Below are 22,803 nucleotides of genomic sequence, written 5' to 3' on the forward strand. Positions count from 1 at the left end.
CCCCAATCAATATTTTCCCTTACTGTCGTTTGCTATAGCTCACTATTCAAGACATATCAGTTTTAGGCCAAGCTGAAGTGAAAAAAAGCATGGGTGTTCTTGGGTGGGACCAAATGTAACAGACAGATATGTATTTTATACAAACAAATAAGATGAAGCCAAACAGGCAATAAATATAGATAAAAAGTACGTAAATGGATTTTAATTACTTTAATAGTCAAACAGACTGCACAATACCCAAGGAGGCATTTGTAAAAGTGTAAAATCAGACAACCAACTCGTGCACAGCATACAATATTAATTCTTTCGGTCTCCACTCAGTGCTTGCGATGTTAGTGTTCATCTTCCACGTCCCGTTAATGCTTGCTTGTTATTCTCCCACGCCGCTCCATCTCAGGTTGCTTGAGTTGGTGTGCAGGGAGGTAGGTCACCTGTCCTAGCCGGTCCTTGGTCTCTAGCAGTGGGTTTGGTAGTGTGTTGTCCTGGCTACCAATGGAAGTATATCTGCAGGAGAGTGATATTGGAATGTAAACAGAATTTTCTCATTATTACAGCTGCAACAAAGAGACAGAGAAGTGTAAACAGAACTTTTTCATTATACAGCTGCAGGAAAGAAACAGGGAAGTGTAAACAGAACTTCCTCATTATACAGCTGTAGGAAAGAGATAGGGAAGTATAAGCAGAACGCTCTTATTATACAACTGCAGGAAAGAGACGGAAAAGTGTAAACAGAACTTTCTCATTATATGCAGCTTTAATTTATATTTCTTATTGCTATCTTGCAAGTGTACAGTATGTGAAGAGCATCTATAAAGAAAAATAAGTAGACTGAGATGGTCTACACATGCCTCAATGATGGATCAGAAAAAGTTGTGTGAGGAGGTGCAGAAGTACTGAGGTACCAAGCCATCAATGGAGAAGCTGACCAAAGAAAATGTGGGGTGAGGAGGTGAGTGTTGACTTTAGGTCTAGAGGTGTTACAAGGGAGTTGACACAAAACAGAGTAAGGTAGAGGAGTGCTATCAGATGAACCTGTCTGGCCCATGGTACATAGAAAACGTAAAACTGAAAATAATGAATACGATGATGATTGCTATTCAGTCCCATATTATGTACTGAATTAACAATGGAGGTACACCTGCAGTGGAAATGTGGAATTGTCAGCTGATGGTGTCTATTTTTATTTTTGATTACATCTTGTTAACTCCAGATTATTATGTTCAACTCCAGAAAAACTTCCCACACTGAAGGCACTGGCCAATATTCATCTGTAAAAGTAAAGGCAACTAGAAAGAGAAACGTCACTCAGTAAAGGCACTAATCACCAAATTGAGCTATTGGTATCACATCCAACATCCAACACATCATTCCAAGGCAATCATGAAACTCGTAATCAAATCTGACCTTTTACTGGCACAAGTCATCTCACTCAGCTTTTACAGGTGCTTAAATGTGACTTTTTGCTTTTTTTTTTTTTTTCCCCCCACTATAACGTAATAACTGGCATGACATACGAACAAAACTGATCCCTTCAGTTCAAGTACAGCATTTTTGTTATATTCTTGCAATCACCAGACAGTTACAGTGATCCCTTGGAAATCATGCATAATTGGAACCATGCCTAGTGCCTGATAATGAAATTGCACGATAACAAAAGCACAGAACTCATTGGATTTATCCTAACTGGTACCAGACACCTCACTTGTAAGTCTAAGTTTTCTCTTTTACAACAAATTAGACCCACTAAATAAACACACACAGTACTGTTACGGAAAGTATCAGAAACACACACATAGACATGGTTAGGTCAATAGAAAATTATAAAAAGGGCACAATAAGGAAGAAACGCATACCATATATAGACCTGAGATGGGCTTGAAGTAAGGGGTTCAGAGACTAATGGGTGGTGAGTTAATGGTATCCAGCACCTGGGATTAACTCCTCCAGTAGGGCCTTATCTTTGAAATCCTCAGTGTCATCAGAAACCACAGACTTTGCACCATTACTGTCAGCAGAAACCAGCTTAGGTGTGTGATAATGATGTTTTTTAGCCGAAAAATGCATGATAGCAGCCAGAGTGCAGATTTTCATCTGACAATGATAATGAAAACCCTTGTAACCAGGACCTGGAGCGGTGGCGTCTGCGCCGTGGGTCTACTCCCTAGAGGCTGTCGAAGAGAAGAGGAGGACAGCATGGGGGCCAAACCACCGCAAACCCCCCCGGCCCCTCACGGGGCTCGAGTACCTGGGAGTGGCTTCAGTCGCCCGGGCAAGTACCACATCTCCTAACACAACACCCACAACAACACCGTTTTTTCTACACCGAGAAATGACTCCCCGGCTGTCATTTCTCGACGACTTCTTCTAGCCGGGGACATTGAGAGCAATCCAGGACCCACCAACAAATACATATGTCCAACATGCTCAAAACCTATCATGTCAAGCCGACAGACAAAGGGTTCAGTTCAATGCAACTCCTGCAAGAACTGGACCCATTACACCTGTACAATACTTGCATCCAGGAAACATTACACAAACACCTGGACCTGCTCCTTATGCTCCTTCCCCCCACCCATCAACCCCCTTCCAATCCTACTCCTACTTCCTTCACACCTCCACAGCCAAACCCACTGACCCTTCCCACACCATCCAGTCCCCCAACTCCTCCCATTCCAACCCATCCTACTCCACCTCAACCCTTACCTCCATCACAACCTCCTCCTACCCCTTTCCCTCGACCCACACCACCTCCCCCCGTGCTGCAGCAGCCGACACACATCGCACACACAACATAAACATCCTTCAGTTAAACATAGATGGCATAAACACCAAAATACATGAACTCACACAATTCATCAAACAACAGAACATACACATTGCCATCTTACAAGAAACAAAACTACACAGAGCACAGAAAACACCGACATTTCATAACTTCACCACCATTCGACAAGACCGGGCCGACGGCGGTGGCGGTGGACTCATCACCCTGGTACACAAATCCATCAACTTTGCAGATACCAGTGCACACACAAAGTCACTTCTCCCCCCACATGACACCACAACAGAAATACAATCAATTAAATTACGCACTGGTAACAAATCACACATAACAATCACTGACACATACATTCCCCCCCAATTGTCCCCCACAGTACCACACAATTACTCTCCACAGATACACCACATCACTAACATACCCAACATCATCCTGGGTGGTGATTTCAATGCCAAGTCGTCAGCCTGGCATGTCAACAACTCTGACACAGACAGAGGGCTGGTACCACAATCCCAGACAGATCATCTTTTTATACTAAATAGTCTAGACCAACATACCCATATCCCACACCAAGCCCTCTTCCTCCCATCATCTCCAGACATCACCTTCTGCTCCCCAAACCTCGCTCCCACTACATCATGGAGAGTGGTCAAAACCCTAGGTTCTGATCACCTCCCAATCATCATCACTACCAAAACCAGAATCACCCCAGCTGGCCACAAACACACATACACTAATTATAAGAGAGCCAACTGGGAAGCCTTTGTAACTGAAACAGAACATTTCGAAACACTAAACAGTACACCCATCACAAACATCAACACCGCTGTGCACACTTTCAATACAATCATACAAAACGCAGACAAAAGACACATCCCTAGAGGCAACAGAGAGACACAACCCCAATTTCACACCAGAAATTCAAAGCCTCATCAGACAATGGGACACACTGCGACACTCCCCAACACCCCATACACAAGACACCATACAACAAATACAAGAACTCAACACTCAGATAAACAGTAAAATATCAGAACAGCAAACACTAAACTGGAAAAATTACCTCCAAACACTTGACCACAAAACAAACATCAGCAAACTCTACAAAACACTAAACAGCATCACACTTTCCAACAGCAACACCACACAATCACACGCTGCCATCACAACAACAGACACCATACCCTCAAACAAACAACAAGCAAACACTCTCATCAATCACTTTTCACAAGTCAGCCATCTAACCCCCCATCCGGAAGACCGACGTATCATCAGACGTAAGAGACAGTTCCCCACATACCCAGACTACGCACCTTTCACTTACAACCAGACAAAGCACATCATTAACAACCTCAAGCACTCATTAGCCTTTGGACCAGACAACATAAGCAACATTCACCTTAAACACCTAGGACCACAAGGCATACAAGCACTCACCAACATATCAAACTACAGCTACTCACACAACATAATACCCAATATCTGGAAGCATGGCAATATCATCACTATCCCTAAACCCAACAAAGACCCCACGTTACTCTCCTCACATCGCCCCATCACACTCCTCTGCACCCCCTCTAAAGTCACTGAACGACTGATACAACAACTAGTCACACCTCACATTCCCGTAGCCCAGTCACAACATGGCTTTAGGCCACTACACTCCACAAACACCCTTCTTACAGACCTTACACAGAGAATTTTCAATGGCATGAATTCAGCTAGGCCACCACACAGAACACTCCTAGTCACACTAGACATTAACAAAGCTTTTGATCCCATCCCCCGCCACAACCTCACAAACAAAATACTCAACACAAACATGCACAATAACACAAAAAGATGGCTGGCAAACTACTTAGCAGGCAGATGTGCACATGTAACATTTGCTGGTCAGTCTTCTAACATCAGAAACTTCACAAACGGCGTCCCCCAAGGATCTGTTTTGTCCCCTACACTCTTTAATCTATACATGCACGACGTACCCACACCCCAAACACCACAGATACACATAGCTTCCTATGCAGATGATATAACACTTACATGCACACACCAAAACGCAAACATAGCTGCACACATCATTCAACCTTACCTCAACACACTACATGAATGGTTCACCACAAACAGGCTCAAAATAGCCCCAGCCAAATCTACAGTGACTCTTCTCACAAACTGGACAACAGAACACAGTCACATCCCACACCTCACCATAAACAACACTCCCCTACCACACACACACATACATAAAATCCTTGGTGTAACATACAATACATCAATGTCATTTAAACAACACATCACAAACATTAAAAATAAAATAACACCAAGACTCAATGCTTTGAGGTCACTTGCCCATACAACATTCGGACACAACAAAGAAACCATCACCACAGTATACAAACAATACATATGTTCAGCGATGAATTATGCAAGCCCTGCCTGGGCTTCTAACCTGACCAAAACACTACAACACTCTACAGACCATACAGAACAAGGCCCTAAAAATAATCACAGGCTGCACAGCTACTACACCCACAGACCACCTACATCAAGACACCAAAGTCCTCAAAGTCAAGGATCACCTAGACATGAGAGGCACCCAGTTTCTTGGTGCAGCCTCCACAAACCCACAACATCCACTACAGTACATGGCAGCACATCCACCCACACCAAGGAACATCAAAACAACACCCAGCACACGATACCATACACAAATACTGTCACCTCTCTCCCCTCGTCCACCTCAGACCAGCTTCCAGAAGCATATCCACACTCAGATCACTCGCCGCTCCATTCAGTCACTTAAAGACAACACACAGCTGCATGCACGGCCTCCTGACATCCACCCTTCCGAATCCTATCTTCCTCGTGAGGACAGGGTCCACCTGGCCAGGCTGAGATGTGGGCACCATCCAGCCCTCTTAAGCTACCAGAAGAGGCTGGATGACTCCGTCGCTGATGCCTGTCCAGGATGCAACACAGCACCCTATACTATTAAGCACATTATGGAAGACTGCATTGCACACAATCACCTATGCCAACAACACAACATACACTCTTTGAGAGCTCTGTGGGAAAGCCTGGTCTCGGCCATGGCCTTCCTAAGGGACTCGGGGCTGTTTGGCCAGACTGCCTAGGGAACAACTACTACTACTACTACCCTTGTAACCATTGTGCAATAACCAAGGGATCACTGTATATTCAGCATGGGATCTGGAGGTCTTCTGTTTAAGGTTACCTCTTTCAGTATGTGTTATCAGGCAACACAGACAGATATACTGAAAGATTTCTACTCACACACTACAAAGGAAAAATTAAGTGATTAGAGGACACTACACTTAAGTATATAATGACAGCTTGCTTAACCCCTGAAATACCAGAGTTGAATAAAACAGTCCAGAGGCAGCAAAAATAAAATATCATCCCTGTCATCCGATGACAACACATATTTGTCCTATCAGAAGTATAAGGGCCTGGAATCATCCTACTCTTAATTCTGAGACTGTTAAAATCCAACATAAGTGTTCCAATGCACTCTTACCCACGGTCGTAGAGTGAGCAGTAAGGGAGGTAGAGGCCACGTAGGAAGTCCCACACAGTGCTGTACCCCCACTTCAGGATTGGACTGACACGCATCATGGGGGGCCAGTCAGGGTCCGTGTGGGAGAAGTATTTGAGAGTTCCTGTGGTAAACATGAAGATGAATTAAGATAAGAGTTTAAAGAACGAGTCGATTTAGCTTAGTTAGCTTAGGAGAGGGTATGTGCGTGATAAGTACGGTACATGAGCATGTGTGTGGTAAAAAATGAAGTTGAATGAGGATGAAAGCTTAATAGATGAATGGGATGTATGGCATGTTTCACAAACATGGTTAATAACATTTTTTTTTTTTTTTTTTTTTTTTTTTTATGAGGGAAAAGATGATGATGATGATGATGATCATGGCAGTGATGATGATGATGATGATGGTGTTTGATTCTATAGCAGTGCTTTCTCCAGGTGACATTAACTGGCAAGCAAAATAACTTCTTGTAATCTACATTTTGGGCAGGATATTGATGGTACTGCTTCCCTTCTACATCTCTCCAAGTTTAGGGTAGGTGATGGGTCTTACCTTCTTTCCTCAGTGCCCCATGAGGAGGCATGTATGACGGTGGAAGCCAACTCCTCCTTTGTTGAGGGAGCAGGCTTCCATAGTCACATATGAATCAAATACAAAAGTCCCTTTGCCTCTCTTGTATCTCTCATCGCTGGAATTATAGATGTTCTAATATGTAGTACACAACAGTGCATACTGTCACATACAGATGGATGATTATATGAATCTTCGTCAACTACATCACAATGTTTATGAATCCAGTGATAAAAGTGAGGCAGGAAATGTGAACAGACATCTGTAAATGTGAACAGACATCTGTATTTCACTGAACTTCTAACGTACTGTACTGGGTAGCTGTGTGTATTTGGCTTGTGTGTGTGATGCTTTATGTGTGAAGTTGTGAGTCTGTCTTTGTTATTAGTTCTAAAGTATTCTTGCCATACAGTAACAATGACCTTGCTGTTACTTTTGAGATCAGTTAACAACTTCCTGGTAGTAGCAACATTAAAATAACACTGGAGATGCAAATGAGGAACAGGCTCTGTCCACTTTATAAAAACAGGTAACAAACACACCTAAGCCTATAATGTGCTACCTTTATTTATATTCTGACCCCTCCAATCCAGTAGCTACTTTAACTTGATTTTATGTTCTTTAGGGGAGACCTCTTGTAGAGAAAGGATTAGTGAATGCTATATTTAATTTCTACAATTCTGAAGTCTCTGCAAACCTAGCATCGTCTAATAGTGAGGTGGAGGGACAGGGCAAGACAAGACTGAGGATGAAGTGAAAGGATGGGATGGGGATATATGAATGATGACAATGTGAACTGGAAAGAGGGCAGGCGGATGGTGGAGGACAGGATGACAAGGTGATTTATTTATGGCCATGCCCCCCTGGGTGAATGCATTATAAGCTGACAGGCAAAGATATCATCGAACTGAAAGGCTGACAGCCACAGGTGTCATCGAACTAAGAAGTCAATTCATTTCATCCCATAAGCCCCTCACCATACCCGAGTAAGGATCACTGCTCCTGGTTCCCATGATGACGGCCTTGATGCTGGGTCTCTTTTCCAGTAGTGTAAACAATGCTGACTTCATGGGCCCAGGCAGCACCTCACAGTCCAGCTCGTATCTGAGAGTGGAGGGAAATTTTTGAATGTTAAATCACTGATTTCATTACTCTAGTATTGTTAAGATGATGCAGACTACACCACACAAGTACAGTATGTGAATGTTACTGATGCTATTATGATCCCTGGCTCATCTGAACATTCACCCAATGCACTGAAGGCTGAAGCTGCCCTTTCTTTCCAGGGGATATAGAAGGAGTTGAAGGACATCCATACAGTCACATAATGGAGTTGCCTGGTTATACTGATATAACACCACAAGAAGCTATCCATCTTCAGCAGCAGTAAATCCCTCAATCTGAGGCATAACTGTCTGCAAATGCTTTACTGTTTGGCATGAAAGTAGGCTGTGGTGTGGCGGTGTGAATTTGGAAGTATCTTATGTTGGCAGCGAGCAGCGCGATAGTGCGAGGTAGCTATGTGAGAAGTGTGGCAGTTTGAGATGTGGTAGCTAGTGTGCAGTGTGTGAGAGGTTTAGCAATATTCCCATTCACTCCCAGAGTTCCTGTGGGAGGGATTTTGCTGGAACTGTACTAAACATACAGCCCTCTGCCTATCAGCTCATAGTCATGAAGCTCATAGGTCCCTACCCTGGGGTTCCTTTCCTTATTAAATTTTGAAATTCCCAGCTCCGTCCTATATTGAGGACACTGGGCGCAAATAGGTTAAGAATGGCAGTGTGAATTCAATTACTGTTCTTGTTTTAGACAAATTGCATGACCCAATCTGATTATGAGGTGTAGTACTATTCTGGAGTGCAGTAAATGTAAATGCTGAGCATAAAAGTGAGAACAATCACTGACCTGTTTATGGACTGTTGTACAAACTCTGTGACTTGTGGGAAAGCCTTGTCCTCAGTGATGTAGACAGCCTGTAGCTTGTTTGATGGATGGCGGCTTTGCATTATGGCAAAGGTCAGGTGCAGCACAGCCAGACAGTCCTTTCCTCCATTGTAACACACACAGATCTCTTCTGGGCTGGGATCGGGATGAAGAAATTTAATGGAGGGTTTTGTGGATGACAGGGGAGCCTTCTTTTGGTAGCCCTGTCTTGTAGTGTAGTCATAATCTTAGGGTCTTATTCTCACTAGATTTGGAGGTTCCACAGCAAGGTTTCCTTAGCAAACTTTCTGCATGCTCTCCTTTAGTGGTCTTGTGCATTACTTACATATTATTAATATCAACACAGTTCACACAAATATCATAACAAGAATATTGACATACAGTATCATATGCAGATGTGAACCAATAAGGAAAACATGCTAAAGAAATTACCAGCGTGGATGAAATTTTAATCTTATGGCAGAAACCACCAAAAGCAGATAACCCTTCTTATGTTGTAAGGGTCATAAGAGTCTTGAATAAATGAATCAATCAAGGGGATGTGCAAATGAAGAAGACATTTCAGAAAGAGATGATGATAATGATGAACATTAGATGTGCTCTAATCCTGCTGTGTAGTGGACTTTCTTTCCCATAAATACAGTTAAGATAAATAAACCCAGCAAAACTAGTAACCCCTAAAAGACGGGTGTCCACATATGCTGTCCAAGGGTACTAGGGCCAAAAAGACGAGTGTCTGCATACAGTGTGCGGTCACGTCCCCCCCAACCCCCCAAACCCACCCCACCCACCCCATCCCCCAACACCACACCCACCCACCCCCCTACCCAGACCCCCCCACTCTCCCCCACCACCCTGACCCCAAACCCCCACCCTCATCTCCCACCCCCCTACAACCCCCAATCCCCCCAATCACTTCCCCACCACCCCCCACTCCCCCTCCACCCACCACCATCCCCCTACCACCCACCATCCCCTATCCCCCACTCCCTACTGCCCTCCCTCTATACCCACCACCCCCAACCTCCTACCCTCCTCCATCCCCCACTGTCCTATCCCCTAAACCCCAACTTCCCCAACCCCCCCCACTCTCAAAACAACCCCACCCCTCCAATCCCCACTGCCACCCCCACCCTTTTCCCCTACACCCCCCTCTTGACCCCCGACTTGCCACCCCCACCCATCACCCCCTCACCCCCACCCTATGCCCCCACCCCCACCCCCCCATATACCCAGTCCCCATTCCTGCACCAACCCACAACCCCCACACTCCTCCACACTCCCCCCCCACAAATTCCCACCATACTGCACCCTCTGATTATGCCCGACTTGAGCGTATGTCAAAACATTACGATGCCCGTCTTTTAGGGTTTAATGGCCACCTCACCTATACTGATCAAAACACTGGTTGAGCACATCTATGGCCTGGCTGACTGAAGGGACGAGGGTAGGGGTGGTGGTCAGTAAGGTGTCCAAATGCTGCCACGCATTGCTCACAGTGTCTTCATTGTAATCTATCAGCACACCTGCAAGCAAAAATACTTCAACATTGTCGTCATCATTCATATTTCTAGTTTTGTATCCAGTGCTCACAAGAGGTATTATCTTCACGTGCATTCTCATACGTATTTGTGCATAAATAGAGGAACTCCACTTATAAACCCACTCTTCTGTGCCCCAGAAAGTGCAAAAGGATTGCATAACAAGTGGTGGAATTGGTAATGCTGCATCCTTACACACATACAAGAGCAGTGATTGAGGTTGGGGCAGTTCCCAATACCATAACCCTTTTAAGTGCATGCAGAGAATGTATGTGAGAAGTGTTTTTATCAAGCCCCATGAATATGGGAGACAGCTGTTATCCAAAGTATAACCATGACAGTAAACAATTAGGAACTACATGGAGTTTAGAATAAGAATAACAAAGGTTGCAGTTGTTGCTGATCAACCCCAATCAGTCTGGCTGAGCAGACTCATCAACCACAGGCAAGCAATCACTCCTGCAAGGCAGTCCTGTGCAATGAACTAATGTTTCCTTCTGGATGGCTGTGCCCCGCTGTGGCGAGGCACAGGGAAAAGTAAGTGTGGTGGTTTGGTTCTGGGGTGGATGCCACATTTGTGTCTCTCCACCCTGTTAACAGGGACACTAGTGAAGACTTAACTTCACCTCATCATATGCTTACATGATTACCACCTAGCATTGCAAATAGTTTCCTGGGTTACAGGAAATGATGAATGATAAAGGCAGTATTACATCAAGTGAGTGGATGATAACTGCTACTACCTACTACCAGTACCAGTGGGAGTCTGTGGTACAATGACAAACTAAAGTGGTCTTACTACGCCCTTATCTGACCCACCTTCAGGCAGTGCATTCTTAAGACTCTCCTCTGCTGCTGCCACGTCATCTGAGGTGAGGGATTCCAGTGTGATCTTGGTCTTGTAGTAACTGAAAGGTACAATGAAGGTCAGTCCTCGACAATTTGGGAGCGTATTCTCATTGGTCAAGGAGGCTTCCTAGCACCTCTTCCTTATCAACTTCTTTCTTTATTTGGTATAGACAAAGACACATGTATCTTCCCACATTTAAGAAATAGCTAGCTGAAAATTTTAACCATATGAAACATGCACTCTTAGAGACATGGTTTTCACTGTACTTCATCAGTTGTTAAATTTCAAACAGAACTGGGAAGATCATTGTTTCTCTGACTGTACATCACTGTTCTCTTGTAAGTTATCAATGGTGCTGGACATGAATGCCATTATGTGGTAGCATTGCTGATATGACTGGGTGGCTCAACTGCCTGATTATACAAATGTCTCTCAACCAGTGTTCTTCCCTAACCCATGAGAAGGGCTTCAGGAGAAGAGCAACTTAAACCTGCAGTCCACCAAGTTCACATTTCAGATAAGCCCGAGGTCCACAACAACACCAACAATGTCAAACTGAGCAAGAAATGAGAAGAGTGGACTTTACCTGTGGAATAACTTAGGATATGAGCCAAATGCCACAGAAGGAAACTTGGCTACAGTTTCATTGAGGAAGGAGGCAATGGACACTTCATCAGCTGTCACGTACACCACACTGCTCTTGAATCCGGCACCTGGCCTATGAAACAGCTGCTGTAAATGTAAAAAAGTTCATGATTAGTTCCTCTCAGTTTTAATATAACACTACAGAGTGATTTTGGGAGGGGACTTAAATGGTCATGTAGGTGATGCAGCACAAGGTTATGAAGGAGTTCATGGGGGATGTGCATATGGTCTAAGGAATGCAGAAGGGGAAAGGATACTCGAGTTTGGGGAGTTAACGGACATGATTGTGTGCAACACACATTTTAGGAAAAGAGACAGTAGGTTAATTACGTATGAGTCTGGGGGAAATAGCAGTCAGATAGATTATTTTCTGGTTAGGGGGGCCGATAGGAGGTTAGTGAGGGATGTTAAAGTTATAGGAAGTGAGGAGTGTGTGCAGCAGCACAAACTATTGATTTGTGATATGGTGCTTAAAGAACAAGTGATGAAAAAGAGGACTTATGTACTTGTACCTAGGAGGAAAATATGGAAACTGAAAAACCAAGCAGTAAGGGATGCCTTCTATAGCGAGTTGAGGAGAGTGGTGGCTGAACAGGGAGCTGTAGACAGAGGCATTAATGAACAGTACAGAGCCCTCAAGAACAATTTCTTGAGAGTTACTGATGTAACATGCGGCTGGACAAGAGGACCATCAAGACATAAAGTAACTTGGTGGTGGGATGAGGGTGTAGCAGCTGCAATTAAGGAGAAAAGAAGGTTTTTCCGGGAGTGGAAGAAGGGTGGTAGCAAAGAGGAATATTTGGCTGCCAAGCGTAGGGCTAGGAGAGAGGTATACAGGGCAAAGTCTGAGTCACTGAGACAATTACTTGATAACCTAAATCATGGGGAAAGGAAAAATATATTTAGGGTGGTAGGTCAGGTGAAGAGGGATAATCGGGATATCATAGGTGAGCAGTGTGTGAAGAATGATGAAGGAAGGGTAGTGGTGAACAGTGAGGATATTAAAGATGCATGGAGAGAGCATTATAACCAGTTGTTGAATGAGGAGTTTGACTGGGGCAGGGAAGGTTTGGAGCCAGCAGATCCAGTGTCTGGCCCTTGGCCTTTGATTGATACTGCTACTGTGAGTGAGGCAATAGGCAGGATGAGGGTGGGGAAGGCAGCAGGTGTGTCTGGGTTGACTGCCGAAATGTTGAAGGCTTCAGGCGATATAGGGGTGAGTTTAGTTACTGACCTGATAAATAGGATTATTTATGAGTGTGTTGTCCCAGATGATTGGCTGAAGAGTGTAATTGTAAATGTGTATAAAGGGAAGGGTGATGCCCTGGAAAGAGGAAATTATAGAGGTATAAAGCTTTTAGATCAGATAATGAAGGTAATGGAGAGAGTTTTAGAAGGTATGATTAGAGAAAGAGTGAATATTGATGAGATGCAGTTTGGGTTTATGCCAGGTAGGGGGACCACTGATGCCATATTCATTGTTCGACAGCTTCAGGAAAAATATATTGGTAGGAGAAAGGATCTTTATTTTGTTTTTGTTGATTTGGAAAAGGCCTTTGACAGAGTCCCTAGAGAGGTGGTGAAGTGGGCAATGAGAAAGCTTGGCTTGGAGGAGTGGCTGGTTAGGGTGGTTATGGCCATGTACCGGTATGTGGGTGCTCACACCCAGGTGAGAGTGAATGGAGATTTGAGTGATGAGTTTTCCGTGAATGTTGGTGTGCATCAGGGGTCAGTCCTGAGTCCCATGTTGTTTATCATGGTACTTGAAGCCCTTTCACGTGACTTTAGAAACGGACTCCCGTGGGAGGCGGAGGAAAGGTTTAGGAAGTGGAGAGATGGTATGGGGCAAAAGGGTTTAAGGGTAAATGCAGATAAAACAAAAGTGATGATATCTAGGGTTGGTGGCGGTACTGTCAAAGACGAGGGAGAGTGGCCATGTGCAGTTTGCCACAAGGGCGTGGGAAGTAATTCCATCTTGTGCGGTGTGTGTGATAAATGGGTGCATAAGAGATGTAGTGGTATCAGAGGTAGACTGCGAGATAATGCTGATTTTATGTGTACGGCGTGCCGGGGTGAGCAGGTGGAGATCGTCAGACGTGAAAGGATTGAACTTGCTGGTGAATCTCTTGAGTGTGTGGAAGAGTTTTGTTATTTGGGAGACATGTTGTGTGCTGGAGGTGGGGCTGGAGCTAGCTCTGTGGCTAGGGTGAGAAGTGGTTGGAAGAAGTTCAGGGAGCTCTTGCCTCTCCTGACATTGAGAGGGCTCTCCCTACGTGCCAAGGGGTCTTTGTATGCAGCATGTGTTAGGAGTGTAATGCTGTATGGCAGTGAGACCTGGGCAGTGAAGGAGGAAGACATTCGCCGGCTCAGACGTACAGAAATGACAATGATTAGGTGGATGTGCAGTGCATCCCTGCGTCCAAGGCCTGGAGGGGCTGGGTTTACAATGGAAGAGTTGAGAGGTAGGATGGGACTGGAGTGTATTGGTGTTGTGATGAGGAGAGGTAGATTGAGGTGGTTTGGACATGTGGAAAGGATGGGGGATGATAATTGGGTGAGGAAGGTGAGAAGTGTTAATATTGGGGGTGGGGTTATGAGGGGTAGACCGAGAAAGACATGGGACGAGGTCATTAAGTGTGACCTTAGGGTTAAGGGACTGAACAGGGAGGCTGCAATGGATCGTGCAGCGTGGAGAGCCGCCATTAGGTGACCAAGGCCGACACATGCAAGCATGTTGGAGCCTTTAAAAACGAAACAAAACAAAACGACTACAGAGCTTACCACAACCTATATAGCTATCTATGATGTTCATATACAGTACAGTAACTACTTTGCTGACAGACAGACAGACAAAGATAGACGGACAGATAAGAGGATGCAGACGGATAATGTAGATAAAAAAAGAGAGCCTACCTTTCCTAATAGTGCAAATGCCTTCTCCAGTAGGTGTGGAACCCCAGGGAAGATGGTGACGTTCCTCACACTGATGATTGGGTATCGGGACTTGATGCCCTTTGCTTTGTCCTCTCCAAAGTGTAGCACTGCAGACTCGGGTATCTGTTGGTTTTTGCTGTCATTACTGTATTGATATCACCAACCTTACTTCCATAATCATCCTCATCAACATCACCATCATAACTATCATCATCATCCTGCCTCTAATTCCCACCTAAGTTAGAGAAAACAAGAGAGTGTCAAGGGAAATGTAACATGGCTGAACATCCGTCCATTTACTATTCTTCAGAATTCCACTACTTCCAGTAGATTACTTAAATATTGTACTACGGTAGGTAATCTTGTACCAACTCACTACTATCAGTGGTGTACCTGGGGGGGGGGGGCTGTTTGAAACTGTCCACTGGGCCCCCAATTGAGGGGGGCTCCCAAAAGCCTCAAAACTTTAAAAGTTTGTTTATTAATATTTAAAAATATATATATATTTATCATCCCAACAATCCCGGCTGAAATATTTGACAAGTTTTGAGAATGAGGGGGCCTGGAGGGGGGCCCCGCAAAGAACCTAGTCCCCCGGGCCCCAAAATCTCTAGGTACATCCCTGGCTACTATAGTCCATTTTTATTTATTTGGTGGAACTAGGCCACTCTCACAACTCAAATACTGTCCTCCATTGTAACTGCATTAATTCAGTGAACCTTGGTTATGAGGTACTAATATATCATCTTCCTCACTAGTCTAATTTCCCTTTCATAATAAACTTGGCTGTCAACTAGGCAGAAAAGAGTAAGAGATCTTTGTCAGGTTAGAGTTGTTGTTGGGTAACCCCAGTCTGCGTGGCCTAGTAAATGTACTCTGTATACCGGTACTGATCCTTTTGCACAATAATGACTTACATGAGCCATTTTCATTGCAGGAGAGGAGAGGTCATCAGTCTTGAAGTATGCTCCAATGAACTTCACTAGTAGTGGATGTGGCTGAACCTTCTCCCCGAATGCTGCTGCAACACCTGGAATATAGAAAATTATAAACCCTTCTGTACACTGACATCATTTTCTATTTATTTACTGATCTTTCCTGCGCTCTCGTTATTGTGACCCTGGGCTCATCTGGATGTAAACTTGGTGGACTGCAGGCTGGAGCTATCCTTCTGCATTCCACCATCCACCTTCTGGGAAACAGGGACACAGATGGGGATGTTTGCAGGAGCAGGCAAATGCAGTTGTTCAGTTACGTCAGTGCCAATGCAAGTAGGCATTCCTCTCCAGCACTTACCAGAATTTCTTGCTACTGCTAGACTATTATATACAGTCCAAAGGAAAACTATTGTAATGGAATAAAAAACAAACATTTCTTTTCATTCCTGTAACTGACACACCCACTGAAGAGGGTCAGTAGTCATCAATGGGTGCAAAAGGTTTACACATGCTTGCACGGCCACAACTTCCAAAAAATGTAAATGCATACCTGTAAACAAATGACAACTAACTTTATTCAGAGTTATGTAGTGAAGGAGTTAATGACAGCTTTAGGTGTAGTAAAGATCATATTGAAGTATTTTGCACATGTGGAGTGCTTGAAGAAAGTTATGTTAAAAAAAGAACATGTACTGAAGCAAAACTGATGAGTGGATGTTGAAGGGAATTTTAACTGTTTCAGTCATGGGATGTATTAATAATTCACTTTTACTACCATCAGCAAATTTTATTCAGCCTAGGACAGCCTTTTTGAACTGGAAGGGTCAAATAAGACCATCATTAACCCCTTCATCTTTAAAGATCCATCCTAAACTGAACAATATCATTTGGCAGTAGCATGACTAGAGTGGAAGATAAATTACTAGGTTCAAGGGGTTAAGAAAAAGCTGGAGGAGTAAAGTATGAAGTACATAAGTGAGGGGAGCTTAGAATGGAGTAGTAATAGTAACAGTTGTAGCCTTAGGTTCATCACAAATGTGAACTCTGTGGACTGCAGGCTAAAGTTCTTCTCCTGCAGTCCACCAACTTCCTTTTAGGGGGACAGGGACGTAGTTGAGTGATATTTGTAGAACCAGGCAGTTGAGCCACTCAGTTATCAGTGCCACCACATGAAGGTATGCCTCTCCAGCACCACTTACAATGGAAGAAAGGAGAAGTGGGCTAATTCAGCATGAGAAAGGAGTCCAGGTGTATTTTTCAGTGCCATCCAGAATGAAAGTACTCTAGAGTTAAGTATGAGACAATTAAGACAGTAAGTGTCTTTTATGTTCACCTTCATATTTAGTGTGGTCATGGACATAGAAGGAAATCATAGCATGAGTATGACAAACCATCAAATGTTATATCATCATGTGTGGGACCAATGCCACCCGATGTAAGGACAAATGTGTACTGCTTTGAGAACTGGGCCACCTCATCGGCGATAGTCTGGATGTCGTCAGGGATCACTGAAACCTGGGACACAAAGAGAAACATTTTAGAATGTACACAACCTAGAGAATCCAATACATTATCATCAACAATATCTCCACCAATAAATAGTATTTCCAACTAATACTGTACTTGACTGATTATCCTGACTGGCAATCCAGTTTGCTGAATACTAGTTTACAGTGTGAACTGTATTTTGATGCAGTTTTACACATACACTCCCCTCTTAGGGAACCACGAAAAAGGCACTGCATGGAATATAACTCATCAATATACAGCTTTATACTATAAACCATGAAACAACAGATTAGATACTCACTCTGAACAATCATGCACTAGGTACTGCATAATAACTTGCATAAGTACCTATAACTGGACATTAAATATAGCTACAGTAATTCAAATATCAGAAAACAAGAAGGTAACTGTATACTATATATAGTATAGGACCTAATGTAGAATACACATGAGCCAGCAGATTCCCAGCCAACTGCCACTGCTCACCCTCTTGACTTTCACCCCGAGGCTGTGCAGCTGCTGCGTCAGGAAGTGTGTGTTGGTGTCTTGGGTTTGACCCTTTAGTATCTCATCTCCTATAACTGAAAAAGCGGCATTTATTTGTCACATGAAAAGAGAAGTTACTCAGAACACACTACAGAATAGAAAGTACAGAAACTTATGAGCGTTACAAAACTGATTAATAAAGTGCTTCCTCAGCATAATACTGATATTCGCTTATTTAAACTTCGCTACAGTTATTCTGCTACAATGAAAACAGCAACAGATGTAGACAATATATTTAATAGACCCACTAATTTCCTTTTTAAAACCCTTGCCAAGCTACAGACCTTATAAGAGGCACAATGAGGGTCGGCAGGGGTCATGCTGCAAATCTGTAAGCCTCATGCAAGGTTCAGTTTACATCGGTTAAAAAACAATGAGACAAGGGAGGTAAACTACCTTATAAAGAAACAGCATAGCAAGGGTTAACAAAATATGCAGTATGATGTAAATTGGTGGTAGGTGGTGGCAACCATCACCCACTCACTTGATGTAGTGCTGCCTACTTCTTCCTTAGCCTTTATCATTCTTATTCTGTGCCTGTCCTCCTCTCTCCCTATTTCTCCCATCTCTCCTGTCACTTCTTATTGCTTTTCCTTCCTTTACAGGTGGCTTTACATTGAGTGACATGCCAAATGGTTTCCTGTAAGCCAAGAAACCATTTACATTGATAGGTGGTAACCAAATAACCAAATCATACATGATCCCTACGTGTCAACAAGTGGGTTGGTGAAGGGTTAATGCCCATTCCCGTAAAATAAATAACTCAAAGTCAAGTGTCCACCCCTTACGGGATTATGGCGTCTGGCAATAGATAGATAGATAGATATTCGAAAAAAAAAAATTCATACATGTGATGCTATTTTTTTTTTTTTTTTTCCTATTTAAACCACATGTTTGGGAGCTACATACAGTATATATTCTGTACTAGAATGATTTATGAGTCAACCTATACAAAACAATAAAAAATATAAGAGTCCAGAAATTATTTTACTAGTTCTTTCACCTCAAAATTACCAATAAAACAAAAGTAATTTATTTAAACTACCATAATGCAGTCAGTACCAGAAGTAACAAAAAACCCAACCCTTATTTTGATGCACTAATGGTCCCAGCTGTAGGAAGAAAAATTCACTGAAGTTATGGAAGGCCTTCTCTTATACAAGATTTACCAGCAAACTAGAAGTGACACAATATCTAAATTATTATCACATCAGTATTGACAGTATCTCAAAGCACACCCTTATGCTGACACTTGCTGATAATCCCATCTGTTAAGTAGTTATTAAAAGTGCCTAATACACAAAGAATAAATACTCTTGTCAAATTAAGTCCAAATCAATACCAACAGTAATATAAAACACACTTATTCTGACCCTTACTGATAACCCTAGCTGTGGATAAACATAAGGGATAAAATCATAATAAAGAAAATTAAACCCAATGAACTTCAGCAACGTTGGGTCTGGTTAGTACTTGGATGGGTGACCGCCTGGGACCACCAGATGCTGTTGGCATAATGTTCTCCCTCCGTGTCAAGTGGGGTTGGTGGAGGATTAGTGCTCCTCCCTGTAAAACAATTAACTCTAGGCCCTTGGCCATCACGTTTGGGATACATGGCATCTGGCAGTGAATGAATGAATGAACTTCAGCAACTTGAGGCTTTCCCCAGTCTTTTTCAAGTTTATCCACCATAGTAAAAGATGCATAATATCTAAACTGTGACTAAATCAATGCTGACAGTAACATAAAAATCATCCTTATTCCTACACTTACTGATAATCCCTGCTGTAGGAACTTCAGGAGTGGAATTCACTGCCTCCTTGCCTTCCTCCATCATGGGAACCCCTGAGGAAATGAAGCCTTTTGACTGGAATAAAACGTTGAGTACCACGCCACGCTGGTACAATGGTAAAGGAGTAAATCTCTGAGCCAGTCCCAAGATCCTGGTCACTGCAATGGAAGACTTCAGTACCTGACTAACACATCCCCATGTCATTTTCCTGTCCCGGCCCAATACCTGTGGAAATGGTAACCTTGAAAAACGAATTTTTTCGATACGTAGGACCACTTGAGTTTTACTTAACAGATTTCACAAATGCTAACCGTGCTTTGATTCATAGATTCATAAAGAATAGAGCCAAATAAATGTATTTTTAATCTGAGTCAAATTGCTACCCCGTTCTATTATTTGCAAACAAATATTTTATTGCATAATATACTTGACCTTCATTCCGTTTGAAAAGATGAAATATTGCTCATAAATAAATGTGTATAGCTGCATACTTGGTTTAGGAAAAAAAGTACTGAAAATAATCTTAAACAACTAAATGTATTAAGCTTGTTTTCCCCGAGTCAATTTGTTTACATCTCTCTCGGGCAGGGTTCTTGGACAATTCGCCGTCAAAACAATTCGCCTTCAGACAACGTAATGCAATGTGATAATGTCGAGGGATGGTATAGCCTTTTCATTCGCCGTCAGGACAATTCGCCGTCAAGACAATTCGCCGTCAGATAATCGCCGTCAAAACATGATTCCCTGTCACTACTCCATCTCTGCGAAGGCTTGTTTATCTCCTTTGATCGCCCCCCCCCCCCAAAAAAAAAAGTAAATATTTCACACATATCACTTGGCGTTTGTCGATCGTTCAATTAATGTTTTTATTTGAAATATTTATGGCTGTTAAAGGTATACAATTAGGCAATCATATAAATGCTTATCGTATTTAGCCTAACGTTGAAGTATATGATATCGTACATCGCATTCTTGTTTCAACATTTATTATTTGATGCCACACTTTACATGCATTATAAAAACAATAAACCACCATCACTTCTATAAATCATTTAACTTAAAAATTAGTGAACTTGCCAAGTAATCTGACATGCATATAAATGACGGGGAATATTCAACGGCTTTTGTTGTTACGGCGAATGGGACCTATGTACTTTATAGACTTTCCGCTGAAAAGATGAGATACTGCCACTGAGCTCAACAGTGGATATTGCTCATTATGTTTTGCTGTTTAGTATAAAATGTGCTGAATGCAGTCTTAAATAACTCAATATATTAAGCTTGTTTTCCCTGTGTTTTCATGTTTGTTTACATCTCTCTTGGGATTCTGGGAAGCATCCCGTGAACTTTAAAATTTAAATCTCAGTTAAATCACCTAGTTAAGGGACAAGTTCCATCAGGTCCCACTTTCCTGATGAATGGAACTATTTGTGAGTAGCCTGAATCAAACAGTGCCTCGTAGAGTTGAAGAGGTAGGAAGATTTGAACCCTTGGAAGACTAGATAATTATTTCACCTTTGTCACGTAGTTTTACCTTTTTGTTGCTTATTTCCCGTATCCTTTCTCAGATACTCACTGAAGACAACTGGAAGAGGCAAACAAGCCTGTGACTTTGAACTTTAGATCACTATTACTGTTAATGAATCTTATGGTATCAGTTTGATCGAGGGGATTGAAGTATAATCAAACTTATGTATCTGGAATTTCCAAGCATCATCCAGTTTCCTTTCAAAGTCCATCACAGATTTTGCATTCACAACTGAATCTGGGAGGCTGTTCCAACTGTTCATGATTCTATTACAAAGTGTATACTGTATTTTCTTACATCCAGTCTTGGCTGTTGTTTATAAATCGTCTTATCATGTCCTCGTGTCACCGAGTCAGTCGTTCAGCGAATAGTCCCTCACATATAGCCCCATTACAGTTGCAGACATAAATACTGATCCACTTCATAATGATAATTAGCCAGGAAGTGAGCAATGACTTCTGAAACCCAGTGAGGCTACCTTCAGGCATAACAAACCTTTCAGAATATTACTACGAGTTTCTTAATCCATGGATGAAAACCGAGGAGCAGTATTTTTGTCTGCAACTGTACACACCACCAACCATCTTAAAAGTTTCTATTATATCACCCCTCAACCTGTATACCAAAGTTGGAAGGTTTAACTTTTTCAATCTGTCTTGATATGATAGTTCCTTCAAAGCTGGTATTAGCATTGTTGCTCTTCTCTGGACTGCTTCAACTGCCTCCATATACTTATATGTGCACCATACTTGATTTGCATATTCAAGGTGTGGTCAAACTAATGTCACAAACAGAGCCTTGGATATTGACTCATCCAGTGATGAGAAGGTCCTCCTAATCAGTCCAACCCTCCTGTTGGCTTTATTGATTTTCTGTGCAAGATTCTCAGAGAATTTGAGTTCATGGTCAGTCGTGACCCCCAGATCCTTTTCCACTTTAATGTCATTTAAACTCTCAGTCATAATGTACTGAAAATTTTCCACATTTGATTTTCCAGTCCTCATAACACTGTATTTCTTTGGATGAAACTGTGACATCCATTTCTCTGACCAGCTTTTCGTTCTCTTAAGATCTTCCTGTAGTTTGTCAGTCTTCCCTCTTACAAAATTTTCCTTTCTTTAGCATTTCATCGTGACTGATGCCTAGTTTACTCACATGGTGCTAGTCACCGTACTTGTTTGTTATGGTACTCCACATGCAACAGCATTCAAGTTTAAATAAAATGGGTAAAGTAGGCTAGAGATCACCCATTTGCAAAATGAAAATGCCAGAAAGTGGGGAGTTTTGAAATCAATGGGCATGAAAGAACTGTATACAATATGTCTCCACAAACCACAAAAACAAATAGAATAACAAGAACTGCTGAAGGCAACCGTATCTAGCCTTTAACATACATCAGTTTGCCAGAGTATTTTTTTTTAAGTGCTATCTTTATGTGGACTGATGCTGTTCTCCATGATCATTTTCACTGTTTTGTATTCTGCAAGTAATTGTTTAAAAAAAAGTGCCATTGGATTTTTAAAAATAGTCCTCACGAATAAGCAGATGTTGGGATGAGTTTTTAGGGGGGTCAGTCCATTATTTTGGATGGTTATTAAAAAGAGATCACAGTTCATCCTTTGTATAAATACTGTACTCATATGTTAAAGTGATATTACTGTTATTACT

At 42.5% G+C, this 22,803-nt stretch overlaps 1 protein-coding gene across 1 annotated transcript; it reads right to left on the reverse strand.

Annotated features, from left to right (window-relative positions):
* Positions 1–206: 206 nt before the first annotated feature.
* Positions 207–22,097, reverse strand: LOC145401073 (bifunctional FAD diphosphatase/FAD synthase-like). Its single transcript, XM_080273445.1, has 13 exons — positions 21,984–22,097; positions 19,589–19,832; positions 17,756–17,850; positions 17,152–17,275; positions 15,740–15,852; positions 14,802–14,945; positions 11,830–11,975; positions 11,213–11,301; positions 10,240–10,378; positions 8,814–8,987; positions 7,891–8,012; positions 6,318–6,459; positions 207–504 (listed from the first exon to the last, which is right to left on the reverse strand). Exons 1-13 carry the CDS (start codon positions 22,095–22,097, stop codon positions 357–359), a joined length of 1,794 nt encoding a protein of 597 aa, XP_080129571.1. The 3' UTR covers positions 207–356.
* Positions 22,098–22,803: the final 706 nt, after the last annotated feature.

The sequence above is a fragment of the Coenobita brevimanus genome, chromosome 54 (genome assembly GCF_032717465.1).
Source record: "Coenobita brevimanus isolate Jiangsu-jjx chromosome 54, ASM3271746v2, whole genome shotgun sequence".
Classification (NCBI taxonomy): domain Eukaryota; kingdom Metazoa; phylum Arthropoda; class Malacostraca; order Decapoda; family Coenobitidae; genus Coenobita; species Coenobita brevimanus.

Excerpts from the sequence above, each read along its gene's own strand:
- LOC145401073 (XM_080273445.1), bottom strand. The coding sequence starts at position 22,097 with ATGACTGAGAGTTTAAATGACATTAAAGTGGAAAAGGATCTGGGGGTC. Across the intron at positions 19,833-21,983 it reads TCAATAAAGCCAACAGGAGG|GTATTGGGCCGGGACAGGAA; the intron begins GTTGGACTGATT and ends CCATTTCCACAG. Across the intron at positions 8,013-8,813 it reads GTACAACAGTCCATAAACAG|ATACGAGCTGGACTGTGAGG; the intron begins GTCAGTGATTGT and ends CTCCACTCTCAG.